General features: G+C 43.7%; 1 protein-coding gene across 1 annotated transcript in view; it reads left to right on the forward strand.

Annotated features, from left to right (window-relative positions):
- LOC140420961 (succinate--CoA ligase [ADP-forming] subunit beta, mitochondrial-like) overlaps nt 1-20,487 on the forward strand; it is a 182,489-nt gene that overhangs the window by 90,502 nt on the left and 71,500 nt on the right. The window contains exons 6-8 of the mRNA XM_072505164.1: nt 11,087-11,225; nt 12,669-12,830; nt 13,895-14,037. Of these exons, the coding sequence (XP_072361265.1) occupies nt 11,087-11,225; nt 12,669-12,830; nt 13,895-14,037 (444 nt within the window). The remainder of the gene's footprint in view (nt 1-11,086; nt 11,226-12,668; nt 12,831-13,894; nt 14,038-20,487) is intronic.

Here is a 20,487-nt window from a genome sequence, read left to right on the forward strand (position 1 = left end):
TTGTTTATGAGCCTAAGTTGTTCAGTAACCTTTAGGTCAATTCATTCAGAGAAAACTGGTCAAGCCAGTTAACTCCCACCTTCGCTAAGAATATAAGTATCATAGAATAAATTCATAAATGCAATTTGATATGGACATTGCAAACCATTCGTTATTTTCCTTTTGCAGGGAGATTAGCATAATTTAATATTTATGATAATTTACACACACATTACTGTTTAATTGGCAGTTAGAGCCTATAATAATGTTGGTGCTATTCTGCTCAAAACGTGGAAAATCCTGCAAAAACATTCTTTAGATCCCTGTAGAGATCGATAACTTTTAAAAAGAGAAATTCAAACATCAAGTTAGTAGCTGTATGGGTGATACAACAAGAGTTCACATTTTAAGACGTTTATTGTAACAGACTAAATGAAAAATTACTTTTTGTAAGCATCTTTTTACTTTAAAACACAGAACAGAACTTTTGACACAGCCAAACAATCCGCTATCAGGTGTATGTTACACTGTCCTTTAAGTAGACATTCAATTCTCCCAGAATCAGTCCACAATGATTCTTAGCTCCCGAGGGTTTGGTACTTCAACCCCAGAGCTGTCCTTCACGGTGAGATTATTACTGGAGATCCGGCGTCAACATAAGCTCGGCATTTCTTCCAGTGTTGTTTTAACTTCTCACAAATTTGGGGCACAATGTAAGGAAAAGCTTCTAAGTGTCATTTGTGGTGGGCATTTTTGAGGCCTCTTGACACCCACTTTCGGGCCTCTCTCCCCCCTCGCCCTCTTCCAGGACCCCCACTGCCAGGTTGGCAGTGCCAAGGTGCCTGCATTTCAGGGTTAGATCCAGGGGGCCTCTGATAGTCAAGGAGAACCCCCTCCCAGCTGCCGGTCCGCATGTGAGTCTGAGTCATATTTGTTTTTTAGAAAATATTTTATTGAAGCCGAAAACGGATGCGGCGGCACGGAGAATCCCGCCCGATAACTTTCTGAACCTCAATGGTAACAAGTATAAAATGCTAAATCCAAAGTAAATTTCCCGGTTTCGTATCCTGAGAACATTACAAAACGCACTACAATAGCAGGAACAAGTGAAGCCAGTTGAGATCTAGGAAACCACAAATTATAGACATTTAACATGTCTCACAATTTTTTGGAAAATTCTTACTGGTCTTTAGCAGAGTGCCATGATTATGAATTGGAACCAAAATTATTTTCATGTAGTATTGAGCTTTCTAATGCAGAAAGAAGTGCTCTCAACCTCAGCTACTGTTTCTGAAATCGAAAGTGTGTGTTGGATATTGCAGGCTACTCTGGGAAATTTTATTTGCAACCTGTTTTTAAAATCAGATTTAACAGCATCTTTTGAACATACTCGTTAAATGTTCAATTTTACAAATGCACATTTGGGGTTCTAAAGTAGCCATATATTAGTGCAACCTTCAAACATGAGGATTATTTCAAGAAATACAGAAGAAGAGAGAACATGCAGATTTTCACCAAAAGGATCATAGGAGATTAAAAAAAAAACGTGAACTGGATCCAGCTGACCTACAGTATTTACACTAAACATGAAAAATTCCATTCCATTTGTTAGTGTTTTCCACACATTAGTATTCTGCAAGAGTAATGATATTTCATTAAATCAAATAGTTGTGCAACACCTGTCTCTGCTAGATTAATGCCATTTCTCAATATTACACAGAGTATGGGGAACAAAACACCTACAGGCCTCAAATCAGATTTAAGTATAGCAAAAGGCAGCACTTAGTTCCATTTTGAAATGGTGTCCTCCTTATCAGAAGCTTGAAAATTTGTATTGAAGCCTGAGCTTACGCTCAAATTGAAGCCCTCTAATTTTCAGCTGTGTCAGTTTTGGGGCAGTTTATTCAAAAATGACATAAGATACTCTTCCAACAATCTAAGCTTGCCTGTATATAATTTATGTACATCTCTGCTTATTTAAAGATTTTGCTTTTACAGATTTAAAGATATTTATTTAACAAGCAGGTTAAAATACACAATGTTTTACCTTTAAAACCTCTGATACGTTTGACCAGTTTGCTTACTCAAAAGTTTTACAGGTGCCCTTATTTGCGACATGAACAAAGGACATAACAGGTTCACAGTTTAACGCAATTTTATTCTATTACTCAACAAAATATGACTCAGGGATTCATGTGGCCAATGATTGGGGGAAGCTTCACAAGTTAAATTTGGGCAAAGCAGTGGATCAAACGAGAAGGGATTTTTGTAGATGGGACATGCTCCCACTGACGCTGGCGGGGAGGGTTCAGATGGTGAAGATGATGGTCCTTCCGACACTGCTTTTCATTTTTCAGTGTCTCCCGATTTTTGAACCCAAAGGCTTTTTTCAGAAGTATGAATGTGGTGATATTGAGGTTTATATGGGCGGGTAAAACCCCGAGAATAAAGAGAACACTCCTGGAACGGGCCCGCGGGGAAGGGGGATTGGCTCTCCCGAGCTTTATTAACTATTACTGGGTTGTCAACATACCGATGGTCAGGAAGTGGGTAGTGGGGGAGGGATTGGTCTGGGAGCGGATGAAGGCAGCATCCTGCAAAGGTACGATTCTGGAGGCTTTACTAACGGCGCCTCTGCCATTCTTGCCGGCTCGGTACTCCGCAGGTCCTCTACTGGTGGCAGCCCTGAGGGTGTGGGACCAATGGAGGCAGCATATGAGACTGGAGGGGGTGTCAGTGTGGTCACCGATCTGTGACAATCACCGGTTTGTCCCGGGGGGGCTGGATGGGGGTTTTAAGGTATGGCAGCAGGCAGGGATTGAGAGGTTTAGGGATCTATTCATCCAGGAGGGCTTTCCGATCTTGGAGACATTAGAGGAGGAGTTTGATTTGCTGGGTGAGAACAGGTTTCGGTACCTTCAAGTGCAGGACTTTGTACGGAGACAGGTCCCAAGCTTTCCTCGCCTCCGTCTGAGGGGAATACAGGATAAAGTGCTGTCAAAAACAGGGGTTGGAGGTGGGATGGTTTCGGACATATACAGGGAATTGTTAGAGTGGGAAGGGGCCCCTGTCAGAGAGATGAAGAGGAGCTAGGAGGGGTGCTGGAAACTGAACTGTGGGGAGAAAGCCTTAAAAAGCGTAAATGCATCCTCGTCCTGTGCTAGACTTCGCTTGATTCAGTTCAAGGTAGTCCACAGGGCCCACATGACGGTAACTCGGATGAGTAGGTTCTTCGAGGAGGTGGAGGACAGGTGTGGGGGTAGCCCGGCCAACCATGTTTATATGTTTTGGGCATGTCCCAAACTGAGGGAATTCTGGCAGGGATTTGCAGACGTTATGTCGGAAGTCCTGGAAGGTAGGGTAACTCTAAGAGTCCAGAATTAGCAATATTTGGGGTGTCGGAAGATCAGGGGGCAAAGGGGGGGAGGGAGGCCGATATTCTGGCCTTCTCCTCCCTGGTGGCCTGGAGACGGATCTTGCTGAGATGCAGGGACTCGGAGCCCCCGAAGTCAGGAGTGTGGGTCAGCGTTATGGTATAGAGTTTCTCAGTCTGGAAAAAAATCAAGTTCGCTCTAAGAGGATCAATACAGGGATTCGCCCGGAGTTGGCAGCCGTTCATCGATTTCTTTAACAAAAGCTGAACGTCAGCAGTAAGGGGGGAAAGGGAAAAGGGGGGGGGGGGGGAGGAAAATAGGAGGTTAAATAAGGACAGGGAATTTAGTATATGGGTAATTGGGGATAGGGTGGGAGAAGTGGGGTACGTGGTTTATTCTTTGTTATTTTAGGGGATATATTGTGCGTTGACCCACGTGGTTTTAGAAATGTCAATATGTTAAATTGTGAAAATTACAAATGCTTCAATAAAATATTTTCTAAAAAAAAAATATGACTCAGACTCACAGCTGAACTTTGGGTTTTACATGCACTTACTAAAGGGGGCTGGCAGGCTTCGATCACTCGATGTGGATGTCTTCTCTGGGTTCGAAACCCAGGTCCTTTCTTCATGCGATGGTTGTGCCTGGGGGACTCCCAGGTTATCGCTGAAGATCTGTTCGGTGTTCCTTTCTTTATGCTGGTGAGCTAGGATTGCCAATATATGCCCACCACTGGCCATTGTCCTCTGAAACTCCCGAGTCTGACCAACCATCAGTTCACTGTGGAGTCTGATGGCTTCTTTTGTCTGTTCTTCGTCCTGCTGCAAAGTTGATCACCTGTGTCTGGAAGTTTGTTACATATTCATAGTCTTTGGAGTGGGTAACCACAAAGCCCATAACACCTTGACTTGAGTGCTTTTGCAGATGGCCAGTATCGATTCCAGCCAGGATCTCATGAGACAGTTTCTGTTCCTGGCCTATGTGTATCTTCTCGGCCTGTTTTCAGTACCACAACAGTATTTGGTTTCAGTTAATGCGAAATAGTGCTGAATACACCAATCCACTAAGCCTGACTGATAGCAGAAAGACTCCTAACTATAACATCTTAATTTGTTTAATTTGATTCTATGTCATTACATAAATATTTTTGACCATATACTAACTGAGAGCATACTATATCTTCAGTTTGCTGAACATAAAAATGGCCCAACTAATGTTGCCAATTGGAATACTATTCCACCAGCGTCACCAATAATGTTGCTCTTTATGTGATGATGCTCTATTTATGATGTGATGTTATGTCCCAACAGCGTCGCCAATACTGTGGGTGTTTCTGTTTCTCTTACTGAACCACAAGGCTTTCCCGTATATCGGTCAAATGACCACACAACCAGTTAGTCAGTTCAAGTTCAAAGATGGTTTATTTACACACAACGGTTACTTTGACATGCAAGCACAATATACTACAAGTTAAACTACATCTATCAGCTACAATAACCTATACTTAACTTCAGGGCGACCAGTGCTGTGCAGATTGAGAAGGCCTTTATCTTGATCTCACGTGGCTGGTTTGAAGAAGTGGCTCTGTCTCTGCTGGGCTCATCCGTCAGTTGGCGATCATTGGTCTTGAACTTGGCTGTCTGGTCGTTATGCTGCAGGTGGGCTGGTACAGGCCGGATCCAAAAGAGGCTGGCACAGGCCGGATCCAAAAGAGGCTGGCACAGGCCGGGTCCAAAAGAGATTGAACACATGGCTGTGTCCCCTTTTATCCCTCTGGGATTTCGCGCCCTTTGGGCGGTCCTTCATCTTGGACCCAATAATTCGACAGGCTTCGATCACTGCCTTTGATTTTGGCCAATAAAGGGTCAGGTGCTTTGGTGGCTGGGCGGGTCCTTAGCGATCATTGACCTTGGCGGTTGGGCTCTCTCAGCCAAGAGGGGTGGCACAGATCAGTCTGTATCGGTTTCTTGAGTGCAGTCTTATTGTTCTGGTGAAATTGGCCATTAGAATGCAAACGGGCGGGGGGTTTGATCAGGTCTAGCTACCTGCATTTCAAATACACAGAAGCTCTGTATCTGTCTGAGTCCTGGGTTGGCCATAATGCCCATGGTCCTTTGCAGGTGGCCATCTCAGATGGCTACACTAACCACTGGCAAGCAAAATACTCCCTTTATTCAGTCACTGAACTGGAATCCAGATTGTACTAGTTGGGTAAAACACTCATTCCCTTCTATAGTTCTATCTGACCAAAAGATACTTTTCATGCCACCAAGACTAGCAGCCAATATTGCTGAATATCAGCTTTCTATGGCCAACTGCAACCTTTTGTACATTATTGTCATATTACTTTAGTTGTGAAAATGGTAAAGGATAGTAGAAATATTAAAATAAATATTTGACAATCACTGTAAATCAGTGAGCTCGATTTTATCCCTTCCATGGCATGAGCACCCCCAATAGGCAGCATGGTAACAGTGGTTAGCACAGTTGCTTCACAGCACCAGGGTCCCAGGTTTGATTGCTGGCTGGGTCACTGTCTGTGCGGAGTCTGCACGTTCTCCCCGTGTCTGCGTGGGTTTCCTCCGGGTGCTCCGGTCTCCTCCCACAGTCCAAATGTGCAGGTTAGGTGGATTGACCATGCTAAATTGCTCTTAGTGTCCAAAAAGGTCATGTGGGGTTACTGGGTTACAGGGATAAGGTGGAGGCATGGGCTTGGGTAGGGTGCTCTTTCCAAGGGCCGAATGGCCTCCTTCTGCACTGTAAGTTCTACAATTCTATGAAACCCTACAGTGCAGGAGGAGGCCATTTGCCCATCGAGTCTGCAACAGTCCAAGACTCACATTTCATTAACTAGCCTCAAAAATTCATTAAAGGTGAAAAGTTTGTAAAATAAAATTAAAATTGCTAATAAGTTTTGTGCAGAATAGTTTCATTCATATAAATGCATAACAATAAGTCCTTATCTGTAGGAGACCTATAAGTACCCTTCATTAAGAATCCAGGCAGACCCTGATTCTAATTACCAGTAATGGTTTTGTAAGTGTCCAGAAAATAAACACATTGACCCATTTAACTATAAGCTTGCCTTGGGTGATAAAAAGAAACTCATTAACAGATTTAACCATTTGCTTGTCTTTTTGAAAAAAAGGCTATAAATATTTTAATTGAAATGCCAAAGGCTGAGTCCATTGCATGGTAATGCACAACCTGCTTCAGCAGAATAGCACAACCAAAATTGTGTCAAGAAACACATCTTAAAATTCAAACTGGCAACAGTTCAATTAGCATAATTAATACACAAATACATATTCTTAATAAACAAATATCCCAATATTGTAACTGGGCATCCTTTAATCGGTATTTACTATTGGTACAAATCTCTCTTGGGCTCATTGTAATATTACATATTTTGAGATCTTTTGCTAGTTCTCATGAAGCAAAAGGTGAGATATCCAGTTCTCTGGCATTGAGATAGTGTTTGGAACTTGATAACCACATTTTCAGGCTCCTCTGCATTTGAATCAATCTTTTTATTCTTTATTCCATGGGATGTGGGTGTCGCTGCCAAGGCCAGTATTTGTTGCCTATCCATAAGTGCCCTTGAACTGAGTAGCTTTATAGGTAATTTCAGAGGGCAGTTAAGAAGTAGCCACATTGATGTGGGTCTGGAGTCAGGTAAGCCAGATCAACTAAGAATGGCAGATTTCCTCCCCTCAAGGACATTAGTGAACCATTACTGAGCCTAGCTTCAATTCCCGATTTTATGAACTAATTTCAACTTCCACCAGCTGCCATGGGATTTGACCACTATGTCACCATCTTCCCTATTCCCATGTATGTTTCAAGGCTGTAGGGATCTGAATAATGTGCAGAAGGAACATTAGACAGGTTGGGAAGGAGTCACATCCAACTTGTGTGCCATTATATAGTAAATACAGTTCTGATCCTCTCCACAACTCACCCAGGCAGTGCATTCCAAACCCCCAAAACTCTGAGGAAGTAAGTTTCTCCCCACCTCACTCCCTGCTCTCTTGCTGACCATCTTGAAATTGTGATCCCTATTCACTGACATACCAAGTAGTGGTAATCTTAGAAGTGTTTTTCACAATAAGGTTTCTGTTCCCTGAAACCCCTTCCTCGAGCTGAAGCTAGGCGACTCTTCCAGCCTTATTTTAATTCCCCATGAACTTTTTGATCTGAGCCTGATCTTCCATTCACATTCCTACAGGCTAACCTGAGAAAGGCTGACCCCCAGATACTGTCTATGATATTTAGGTTTTTTTAACGTGCCTTTTCACACACTTGTTTTTTCTTTTGGGTAATAATGAGGAGGTGGGGGAAGCATTCCTGGGCAAATTATTAACTCGTTCAACTGTGCCAGGAATACACTTTCTGTGGCCAACCAGTTCTGACATGGACTTGAACTTGGAGCTTCTGGCTCAGAGGCAAAATATCCTTCTTTACCTTGTCAAAATTGTTCAGAATTTTGAACACGTTTGTAACGTCACCTCTTAATCTTCTCGGCTCCAAGGAGAACACACCCAATTTCTCTAATCTTTCCTTGTATCTAAAATTCCTCATTCCTGGTATCCTCACTCCTGGTATCATTCTAGTAAACCTCCTCGGCACTCTCTCCAGGGCTTTATCATCCTTCCTTAAATAAGGTGCCCAGAACTAAACACAATACTCCAAATGTGGTTTGACCAATGATTTGCAGAGGTGCAGCATCACTTCCTTGCTTTTATACTCTATGCCTCTTTTTATAAACCCAAAGATCTATAAGCTGCCTTAACAACTGTTCCAACTAGCCTGGCCACCCTCCGAGAACTGTGCACTTGAACCCCAAGGTCCCTCTGCTTCTGTATTCCACTCAAAGTTGAGCCTATATTGTCTCCCCATGTTTCTTCAACCAAAATGCAGGACATCACATTCCGCTGTATTGAAGTTAATTTGCCATGTGACTTCCCATTTGGCCAACTTGTTAATGTCATCTGAAGTTGCTCAGCATCATCCACATAATTCACTATTCTCCCTAGCTTAGCTTCATCTGCAAATTTGAAGATTTTGCCCTCAACACCCACTTCTAAATTATTTATATAAATCAGAAAAAGCTTGCGCCCTGGGGAATACCACTCTCAACTTGTCTAAAGTCTCAGAAATGCTCATCTATATCTACCCTCTGTTTCCTATCTCTTAGCCAATTGCTAATCCATGCTGCCAAGAACCCATCAATCCCAAATATTTTAAATTTACTAACCAACCTGCCATGTGGCACTGTATCAAATGCTTTCTGGAAGTCCAAACATACTACATCCATGGCACTACATTCATCCACGGCCTGTGCCACCTCATCAAAGAACTCAGTTAAATTTGTCAGACATGACCTGCCTTTGACAAACCATGCTGACTGTCTAGTATTAACTTATTTTTCTCTAAGTGTATATTATCTCATTCTGTATTATGGCCTCCATCAGTTTACCCACCACTGATGCCAAGCTGAGTTTCCTGGGTTATCCTTCGCCTCTTTCTTAAACAACGGCACAGACATTCAGTTTTTCCTGAATCCAAAGTGATTCTAGCTCCTGCGCGTTTATCCCTGTTCTGTTCTTTTTCTCAACTTGGTAACTTTCTCCTCATCTCACTCCCGGCTCTCTTGCTGACCATCTTGAAATTGTGATCCCTATTCACTGACATACCAAGTAGTGGTAATCTTAGAAGTGTTTTTCACAATAAGGTTTCTGTTCCCTGAAACCCCTTTCTCGAGCTGCAGCTAGGCGACTCTTCCAGCCGTATTTTAATTCCCCATGAACGTTTTGATCTGAGCCTGAGCTTCCATTCACATTCCTACAGGCTAACCTGAGAAAGGCTGCCCCTAGATACTATATGATATTTAGGTTTTTTTAACGTGCATTTTCACACACATTTTCTTTTGGGTAATAATGAGGAGATGGGGAAGCATTCCTGGGCAAATTATTAACTCGTTCAACTGTGCCAGGAAAACACTTTCTGTGGCCAACCAGTTCTGACATGGACTTGAGCTTCTGGCTCAGAGGCAGAGAAGCTATCACTGAGTCACAAGATGTCCATGTAATATTCCAGGAAAGCCTGTAACCTTATATTCATAGTAGCTTCTTCTAGATCCTTCCCCATGGCAATATAAATCAGGTGGACTCTGTATGAAGGTAGAAGTGCTAATTAGCTATCCTTGTCAGTGCAACTTTCTTTCATCTTAGAACTAAATAGGCAGTCTAAATCGCAACTGTTAGAACCCAACATTCCCAGCACTTGTCTGGGACTTTTTATTGGTATTTTCAAGAATTATGAACAGTTATGTACATTGCTAGTTGTGTTTATTCACTGTACAATAAGAAAGGTTTGTCTTTTCCTTCCCTTGTGTTTTCCTATATATCGTCTGCCGTCACCTGGCTCGACATGTGGTCCCTCCCGCCCCCCCAGCTTCCCCCTTCTGTCCCCTTGGTTGGTCTGGGGGGGGCGTGTATTTCGCCCTTCTCCCCCCCCCCCCCCTCCCTTTTTTTGTTGCTTCCCCGTCGTCTTTGGCCGTGTTTCCCCTGTGGGGTGGGGGTGTGGGGGGTTTCCCCCTCCCTCCCTCGTTGTCTCTTTTATGTCTCTCCAGCCCTTTCTTTCTTCCCCCCCCCCCCCCCCCTTCCGGGTTGCGCGTTTAAAAACACAATCTTTTATATCTCATAGTTGTGAAAGTATGGGTGGGGTGTTGGTATTTGGATGGAGAGATTAAGGAGGATTGGAGGACAGTGAACTTAGGAGAGAGAGAGAGCACGATGAGTTGAGATCAAGAATCAGAAGCTGCTTGGGGAAAAGACTGAGGAAGGAAAGAATTGAAGATATCTTGGTGCAAAAGATGGAGGGGTACTTAGTAAAAGCCTCCCCGAACAGGCACAGGAATGTGGCGACTAGGGGCTTTTCACAGTAACTTCATTTGAAGCCTACTTGTGACAATAAGCAATTTTCATTTTTCATTTTTCAAATGAGGATTTTAAATGAGAAGCAAGAGGGGTGGATCAAAGTGGTCTGCTCAAAGAAGGAGAATGAAGAAAGTGAGGAGATAGAACAAGGTTTGACTTGATATGAACCATAATACTGTTGTGGCAGTTTTGGTAGAGCAGTGAGGATACAATGAGGGAGTCCAATGTTACAGTCAGAGATCCCATGGTGGAATTAAAGTTGATGTAGGTGTGTGGAATCAGCTGTAGGTGTGTGGCAAACTGATATGGTGATTAAGCTGGATAACCACCATTGCATGATTAATGTCTCTATACATACCATGCTTTGCCTTGTCAGTGTACGTGGGATAAATTGCCATTAGAGTCCTGAAAAGAAAAATTCAAAAAGATGCGTTATACTGAAGTATGAGAGTGCAGTTTTTAAATTGGCCGAGGCCCCACTTCAACTCAACTTTTGGGATTCCCTTGGGGTCAGTCGTTCAGCGCTTAAATGTTTGTGCAGGGGAGCAACTGAATGTAAAAAAAAATCTGCCCGTAGTGTTTTAGTTATCTCACACTTGCTCTGTCATTCACCGCGATCATTTTGAAAATTACTGTGATTTATAATACTTGCGCATTAATTTATTCCTGCCAACTCACAACCAAGACTCTTGCTTTCAGATTTACTTTGTTTTTTGAGAGAGCGGATGAGGTAAACTGCCTTTGGAGACATTGTTTGTGTTTTGTGTGTAATTTTTTTAAAATATACATTAGGTTGCTCAACAAATGGATTTTCCAGCTGCACTAACAGACGATGCTGCGAATGTCATTGCACGTTTATATGAGCTCTTCATGAAATATGACGCCACATTGATTGAGATAAACCCGATGGTGGAAGATTCATCAGGCGTGGGTAAAATAATTTTCACTGTTCTCTACTCAAAAGTGTAACTCCTGTTAAAGAATGTTAATATGAAGCTTTTGTCAGTCACATTCCTGTCTCTAGTTTGGTTGCTTTGCCCAACCTATCTCTTCAATGTTCCATAAGATCCATGGATTAGATAAGTTTTTTACTAACCAGATTTGTATAAATAATTGAACTGCTAAAAGATTTCCATTTTTACATGCTCATGGCAAAACCCAACATGTGTAGCTCTCGCCTTTTCCCCCCCAATAAGGTACTGAGTTAAGAATGCCATGCTGTGGTTTGGTATTAGATTTTATGGAAGTGTTCTGTTAGAAAGAAAATAAAACTAACTGAGCAAGAAAAAATGTGAAGTGACATTTAGCCTCTGGGAGGGTAGGATTTCAAAAGGATCTCATATATTTAGTGTTAGAGTAATTTGTGGAACTGTGGATCATGCAGAATTATTGCTTAGACCTATCTTCAAGTGAGGTTATACACATAGTGCTGCATATTAAATTAAGCAGTCTGCCACTTGTGTTGCAGACACTAGTGTTCAACATTTATTTTTTTGTATTCATGGAATGTTGTCCATCCGTACAAACCTGAGAAGACAGTGATGGACTTGAACCATTGTATTCCCCAAGGTGATGGAATGCGCACAGATGCCTACATTACTTGTGGATTCCTTAAATAAAGACAGAAAATGCTGGAAAGGCTCAGCAGGTCTGGCAGCATCTGTGGAGAGAGAAACAGAGTTAACGTTTTGAGTCTGTATGACTTCTTCGGAACAGGATTTCTTCATTTTTTGAATATACGTTATCTTCTATATACAAACGTACTGTTCTGCTTGTCCTGATTGGGCCAGTTAGAATTTTTACATTTCAGCAAGTTCTTCACTGTGTAATGCTGTTTATTGCTTCCTTTGCCTGATTGGAAGAAAATTATTCAGCAGTGCGATAGTGCTTTGAAGCAACTGAGTGGCTTGCTCGGTCATTTCAAAAGATAGTTAAGAGTCACCACTGTGCTGTGCATCTTGAGTCGCATCTAGGCCAGACCAGGTAAGGTTGGCAGATTTCCTTCCATGAAGGACATGAGTGAACCAGATGGGTTTTTAATCTGGTATTTCATGCTCAGCATTATGCCAAATTAATTAATTCATTGAATTTAAATCCCCCAGCTGCTGTGGTAGGTTTTGAATTCATGTCTCCGGAGCATTAGTCTAGGCCTCTGGATTACTTGTCTAGCACTGTTGCCACAATGCTACTTTGATGTGCTCATGTGACCACATTTTGCGAACTTGCAAACCTTGTGAAATATTTCCAAGGTGTTGAAAGTCATGTGACAATGCTCATTATTTTTATACTGATATTTATTAGCTTTATCTGTTGATTTTCACTTGCCATTTTTGTAAACTTGGTAGGTTAGTAAATATGAAGTCCTATTTTTCAGTGATGTGCATGGACGCAAAAATCACCTTTGATTCCAATGCTGCTTACCGTCAAAAACAAGTGTTTGATTTGCAAGACTGGAGCCAAGAAGATGAAAGAGACCAAGAAGCAGCAAAGGCAGACCTTAACTACATTGGACTAGATGGCAACATAGGCTGTTTGGGTAGGAAAGATTGTGAACTTGAAAATAAATTGGTTAAGGTAGTTGGATTTTAATCATCTTGTCAAATCTTTCCAAAACTCCTCTTATTTTGACAATTGTAGCTTTCCTTTGCCTTCTTCTAATCATCTAAGGTGTATCACAACTGGTAAACTATTGTCTCGTGCTTCTACAACTAAATCTCATCTTCCATTGTCAAGTGTCCACAAATTAATCTTTTTCCTGTAGAACCAGATTGTGCTCAAGAGTGGGAACGTTGACAAATTTCTTCCCTCGTCAGTTTTCTCTCCCCAAATTAGTTATGCGATAAGCATTGAGATCAACTGCAGTGCACCTACTGCCAACCTGACTGCAAACACCAGAGACTAGGAATTCTACTTGGGTTACTCAACTGCATAGCACCTTTAGAATAGAGCCATTGGTGTTGTTGCATAACTCCATTTCTGTCACATAATGATCTTACATAAAATAATAAAAGAGCTGGGAGCATATATGGAGATCAACTATTCCAGCCGTCTGTTTTGTATGCACCCTTCTGTTTAACCTTCCCAGGCTATTTCCGAATCCTACAGCATCTCCACCCCCACTTTCTACCACCCATTTGAACTATGGGCTGACTTATTCTCAGTACTTAGTTTCCCAAATTTATCCATAGCATTCAATAGCAATGCATCTTTTGCTTCCTTAAAGACATTCGTACCATTGCTCCAGCTGTTTAATGAGCCGTATGTTGTTTTCCCCCAGTTTGTTATCGCCCTGCAAACTGTACTTTAAACATTTCTCGATTTTACAGTGCTAAATACCTGAAGCGTATCCCTCTGAGCAGAAATAGAGATTTTCTGTTTACAAAAGAAGCAATTCTTTGTCTCAAATATCTGGTAAAATAATTTGAAAAACTTTAATTAATGATGAAGTAAATTTATGCCTGTGTTCGGACCCAGTGAAAATGTCTTTACTTGTAATATAATTTGCAATAAATAAAACAACTCTATTCTTAATGTTTTGTTTTTTGTGCATAAGTACAAGTGCATTGCTTCAAATGGTTAAACCTGCTTTTCTTTATACAGTGAATGGTGCAGGACTGGCTATGGCAACCATGGACATTATCAAACTTCATGGTGGTACTCCAGCTAATTTCCTGGATGTAGGCGGTGGAGCAACAGCCCAGCAAGTTACAGAAGCTTTCAGACTTATAACTTCAGACAAAAAAGTAGGTGTAAAAGATGTAAAAATATTCAAATAGTTAAGTCTTGCCTTGTGTTTGGCTGAGGTTATTGACTTGTGCAGCTATTGTTATTATCTTCACCTTAATTGGCTGTGAAGAGCATCACAGGTCAATGCAATCCTGTCTATGTCATGCATGTTCATTAATGCACATACACTTTGCAGTGGGAGTCACAGACTAGCTATCAAGAGAATGCCTGTATCAAATTCTTGCTGAATTTTCCTCTAATCTGGCTGCAGTTATAAAAAAATCACAATGTTCTTACCCTCAGCTAATATCCACAATGTTGTATATGTGTGTTGAAGTTGTGTGTAATGTCTCTTAAGAACCGAGTTTCCTGACTGACATGATGTCATCTAATTTGTGGGCTTTTAGGAAGTCTAGTGCCAAACCTTGTACAAATTAACCTCTATTAATCTCGCATCAAACCCACGCTTCTGTGATCCTATTTCTTTTGTACTGTTGGTCTAAAGATACAAACAGTTTACAAAAAGAAAGCTGGCGATGAGAGTGGTATCAGAAGAAAGAAGAAAATGTTTATTTTTCAAAAATTGTTGGAGTGGAACAGCTTCAACAGATCAATTAATCAACTAATTAGCAAAAGGTCAAAAATCGCGGACATCGGAACCAGTAAGGTTTAGGGGCAAGGATTCGAAGGAAGGGCCTATACTGATTTTAAACCGGCAATCCAAGGAGTCGAGCTTTGGGGCTCACCGCATGCAGTGAGGCATGGTGGTAGAGCGGGGCAGAGAACAAAAGATTATCATAACTTGGATGCAAGTTAAAGCTACTCAGCAACAGGGGTATCATCACAGTGCAAAAATGGGCCATTCACAGGCTGATTGCTGGAACAAGGACAGCCAATGTAAAAATTGCGGCAGAACTGGCCACACAGCAAGAACTTTCTGGAGTAAAATAACTTCTCCAGAAAAGTATACTCAAAGGAAGATCCAGAATTTATTCAAAGGAAGAAACAAATAAAATTCAATTAAGAAAATTCCTAATGTGGTAGAAAAGAATAACAACCACAATGAAACAAACAATACATTCTGATGAAGAATTACAGTTGAATGGAGCGAGTGGTCGCATATTTGGCAGCTCCCGCTCGTGCTGGACCTTTTGGACCCTTTCGCCCGATTTACAGTGGATTTGATCGACAAACAGGAAACTGGTGAAGTAGAGGAGAAAGATTCCCCACCAGTGTATGGATTTGTGGACCAGAAGTGGTCTGAAAAGGAGAGAACATTGGCGAAGATAGGAGTGGAGTCTGCGGCACAGGAGAATATGGCGGAGAGTCCAGGAGCGAAGCTGCCGGCCCAGTGGTCAACGGAGCAGCTGGTGGACTTTCGCGATGAGAGATTTGCTCAGCAAAGAAAGGAATACCTGGATCCGATTAAGACGGGGATTGATCGTGTGGAGCAGAGACCGGAAATCCAAGGCCAGGCGATCCAGAAGGTGGCGGAGGCGGTGGCTGAGCACGAGGACCAGCTAGCCGCGATGGCAGTGGAGGTGGGGCTGATGAAGGACCACCAGAAGAGTTTGCAAGATAAAGTGGAGGATCTGGAGAACAGTTCGCGCAGACAGAACCCGAGGATCGTTGGTCTGTCGGAGGATAGTGAATGATCGGACGCAGGTGCATACGTGGCGCGTATGTTCGAGAAGCTGCTGGTGGAAAGTGCATTTGCTCGACCCTTTGAGTTGGACAGGGCACACATTGCGCTTATGAGGAAGCCGCTGAGGAATGAGCCACCAAGGGCGACGGTGGTACGAATGCACTGGTTCCTAGACAAGGAACAGATCTTGAGGTGGTCCAGGCAGACGAGGAGCTGTTTATGGGAAGGCAATGAATTGCGTGTCTGGGTACGGAACTAGCCAAAAGAAGGGCGAGTTTTAACAAAGTGAAATTGGCCCTCTTTAAGAAGGGGGTGACGTTTGGTATGCTGTATCCAGCACATTTGTGGGTCACTTATGAGGACCAGGAACTTTACTTCGGATCACCAGATGAGGCGATGAACTTTGTCAAGGACAGGGGATTGGCAGGTGATGGAGGACATTGAACTTGGGGGCGAGTAGTTGTGTTCTTGATCTGCTGCTAAATTTCTTTTTTCTTTGGGTTTGGTATGTATTGTTTTGCCCTAAGTTTGGGGCCGTTGCTCAGTTTTGAATGCGGGTTAACTTTGTTCTTAATGGTGGGTGGAATTTTCTTCTTTGTGTTTGTTGCGGCTTGTAATGTTTGCATATATATGTTCGAGTGGGGGGAAGGGAGATAAGTGGGGAGTAGGATGCTTGGCGCCATGGGCGGAGGCTACCAGGCTAGCTGGGCGAGCTAGCTCACGGAAGCGCAGTGGGGGCGCGAGCAGGTGATAAGTTTGTTGAGGAGGATTGGGATTGTTATTTTGTTAAGGAGGGAGAGGGGGTTGGGCATTGATCTGCTGACAGGAGAGATACTGGTGCTTGGAGACAGATTCGGGGTCGATGACGGTGGACGCCCGAGGGCAGGCCTGAAGAGACGCAGGACATGGGCTGGAGGTTGGCCTCAGAAGGGAGGGGATTGGAGGGGATGGTGTCTGATCACATGGAACATGAGAGGGCTAAATGGGCCCGGTCAAGTGTTCGTGCATCTGAAGAGCTTAAGGGCGAACGTGGAAATGCTACAGGAGACAAATCTGAGGGTGGTGGATCAGACTGGGCTGAGGAACGGATGGGTTGGGCAGGTATTTCATTCGGGGCTAGACTCTAAAACTAGGGGGGTAGCGATTTTGATCAATAAGTGGGCGTCATTTGAAGTAGAGAGCATCGTGGCAGACTCGGGGGGGGGGGGGGGGGGGGGGGGGGAGAGAGAGGTACATTATGGTGAGTGGGAAGCTGGAGGAGATGCCGGTGGTATTAGTGAACTCTATGCACCAAACTAGGATAACGCGGAGTTCATGAGGCGGGTGTTAAGGACGGTTCCATATCTGGACTCGCATAGGCTGGCCTGGGAGAGGACACTAATACGGTTATAGATCCAAGGCTGGATCGGTCGAGTTCGAGGACAAGGAGGGTACCAGCTGCGGCGAAGGCGCTAAAGGGGTTTATGGAACAGATAACAGATACCGGGGGGGGGGGGAGCGGGGTAGATCTGTGGGGGTTTGGAGGCCGAGATCAAAGGAGTTTTTTTCTCCCAGGGGGTTTGGATTGCTGAGATCGAAGCAGTTTTCTTTTTCCTCCCAGGGGTTTGGAAGCAGAGAACGAAGCAGTTTTCATTTTTTCTCCCAAGTACGTGAAGTGTACTCCCGGATCGATTTTTTTCATTTTTGATAGGGTTTCCTGGCCGAGTATTCTGTGATTGTTGTGTCGGGCCATGCCCCACACTGGGTGGATTTACGGGTGAGCAAGGGTGGGGGCCAGCGCCAGCACTGGAGATTGTATGTAGGACTGTTAGTGGATGAGGAGGCGTGTGTGCGGGTGTGGGAGGCCATGCAGAACTATGAGGAGATAAATGACACTGGCGGTTTCGGTAGCAACGGTATGGGAGGCACTGGAGGCAGTATTTAGGGGGTGTTGATTTCTATTCGGGCTCATAGGGAGAAGATAAAGCAGGCAGAGATGGATCGGCTGATTAGGGAGATTCTCCAGGTGGACAGGAGGTACTCGGAAACCCTGGAGTCGGGGCTGTTGAAGGAGCGTCAGAGGTTGCAGATGGGAGTTTGGTCTGTTATCCACAGGGAAGGCGGTGGGGCAGTTGAGGCAGGCCAGAGGGGCGGTGTATGAATATGGGGGGAAGGCCAATAAGATGGTAGCACACAAGCTCAGGAAACGGGATGCGGCTACAGAGATAGGAAGAGTGAAGGATAGAGGGGGGAACACGATCTTGGACCCAGCTGGGGTGAATGGGGTTTTCAAGGAATTTTACAGTCGGCTGTATGAGTCGGAGCCCCCAGCTGGGGTGGAGGGGATGAGGCAATTCTTGGAGGGCCTGAAGTTTCTGACGGTGGAGGAAGGGTTAGTGGAGGGGCTGGGCGCCCCAATCGGGCTTGTTGAAGTAGTAGGGGGATTGGAGGCTATGCAGGCGGGCAAGGCTTCGGGGCCAGACGGATACCCAGTGAAATTCTATAAGAAGTTTTCTGGGATGTTGGTTCCGTTGCTTGCTGGTAAGGGATTTAATGAGGTTAGGGAGCAAGGTGTCCTTCCCACAACAATGTTACAGGCTTCGATCTCATTGATTCTGAAGTGTGAGAAGGATCCAGAACAATGCGGTCATATAGACCAATCTCCCTACTAAATGTAGACGGCAAATTGCTGGCCAAGATTTTGGCCTCGAGGATTGTGTTCCGGGGATGATAGTGGAGGACCAGACGGGATTTATCAAAGGAAGGCAGTTAACGGCCAACATTAGAAGGCTCTTGAATGTCATCATGATGCCCTCCGAGTGGAGGGAGATGGTGTTAGTGGTCGCTATGGACGCGGAGAAGGCCTTCAATTGGGGGACTGGAAGTATTTGTTGGAGGCCCTGGGGCTGTTTGGGTTTGGGCAGGGCTTTGTAGATTAGATCCAGTTGCCGCACCGGTGGCGAGTGTGCGGATGAACCAAGTGAGCTTGGACTGTTTTAGATTGTACCGAGGGACTGTTGGCATATACAGTAGATGGGGGGGGGGGGGGTAGGGAACGTGGGAGGGGCGGGTGGAGCATGGGGGGAGTTAGTTTAGTTTAGGTGGGATCAGTGAAAGGAGATGTTGGGACTGGGGAACTGTGTGTATAAGCCATGTTGGCTGAGTATGGTTGTTGGGTGGGGGAGGGGAGGGTTACGTACTGAATTATGTTTCCATTAGTATTTGTTGTTATCAAATCATAAATGCCTTAATAAAATGTTTTTTTTTAAAAAAAGAATTACAGTTGAACGTGCTATAAGTCCAGGGAGAGGCTGGGTAGTGCCAAAGTTGAATGGGCACCCTATTAAAATGGAGGTTGATACGGTGGCTGCCATCTCCCTAACTCCTGAGACCATCTATGAACAGAAATTTAACCATCTGCCTTTAAAACCAGCAGATGTGACCTTGAGGACCTATACTGAAGAGAGAGTACCACTGAAGAGGTTACATCAGAGTCAAGGTTGAGCTTAGAGGACAAACTGTAGAGTTTTTAAAAATATATATTTATTAAGATTTTAATATATAGCAAGACATAAATATGGTAAAACGATATGTTACAGAACTTTGTACAGTGGATTCCTCCCGTACATGTCAGTTTTCCAGATCCTTCACGTATTTCTTGCTCAAATACCCCCCAGACAGATCCCCCCCCCCACCACGCAAGACATCCCCCCCCCCTCTGGGATGCTGCTGCTGCTGACCGACCTTCATCTAACGCTCCGCGAGATAGTCTAGGAACGGTTGCCACTGCCTGTCGAACCCCTGTGCAGACCCTCTCAAGGCAAACTTTATCCTCTCCAGCTTTAATGAACCCAGCCATGTCATTTATCCAGGCCTCCACGCTGGGGGGCTTCGCCTCCTTCCACATTAGCAAGATCCTTCGCCGGGCTACTAGGGACGCAAAGGCCAGAATGCCGGCCTCTTTCGCCTCCTGCACTCCCGGCTTGTCCACTACTCCAAATATTGCTAGCCCCCAGCTTGGCTTGAGACAAACTGTAGAGTTACCACACAAGTGGTGCGAGGAGGTTTCCAGCTCTCTTTGGCCGCTCTTGGTTGGAAAGGATTGAACTGAATTGGAGCACCGTCAACAACTTAGTTAGTTCAAAGTCAGACTTACAGACCATAATGGGAAAATATAGCAGTGTCCTTGAAGACACACTGGGGTCCATGACAGAACAAACCTCCCTGAAGATTAAGTAAAATAGCCCTATGCAATACGTCATCAACGGTTGAAGCAGAATTACTGAGACTTTTGGAAACAGGAGTTGTATTGTTAGTCTAAAGATGCAACAAATAAATTCAGTGCTAACCAGGAATTTAAACTTGGCATTTTACTCTTTAGTGTTGCTAAGTATCAAGAATTTGTTGGATATTCACCAATTGTTGCCAATTCTCATGTAACAGAATTAATGTTCTGATATCACTAAGTGCAAAATATTTTATTATTCTATACCACTGTTAACCAGTGTGAGCTAACTTAGATTTTTTATGGTACTGACTTGACATAATTTATACAAGAAATCTAAGATCAGCTATTCTGCTAACCGACCACTTTCTCAAAAAGTGTGTTTTTCTTAATTTAAAAGGCTTTGATCTATATCTGGGCATATATATGTTTGGGAAAAGTAAAGTAATAGTAATCTCATGCACATATCACAATTTACCTGGATAAACAACATGTAAAGTCTCAAGACACTCACATTCAGAATTATAAATAAAATCACGAATCACAAAGATTTCAGCATAGAAGAAGGTCATTTGCCCATAATGCTTCTGCTGGTTCTCTGTGAGAGCACCTCTCTCA

This window comes from Scyliorhinus torazame, chromosome 5 (assembly GCF_047496885.1).
Source record: "Scyliorhinus torazame isolate Kashiwa2021f chromosome 5, sScyTor2.1, whole genome shotgun sequence".
Lineage (NCBI taxonomy): Eukaryota > Metazoa > Chordata > Chondrichthyes > Carcharhiniformes > Scyliorhinidae > Scyliorhinus > Scyliorhinus torazame.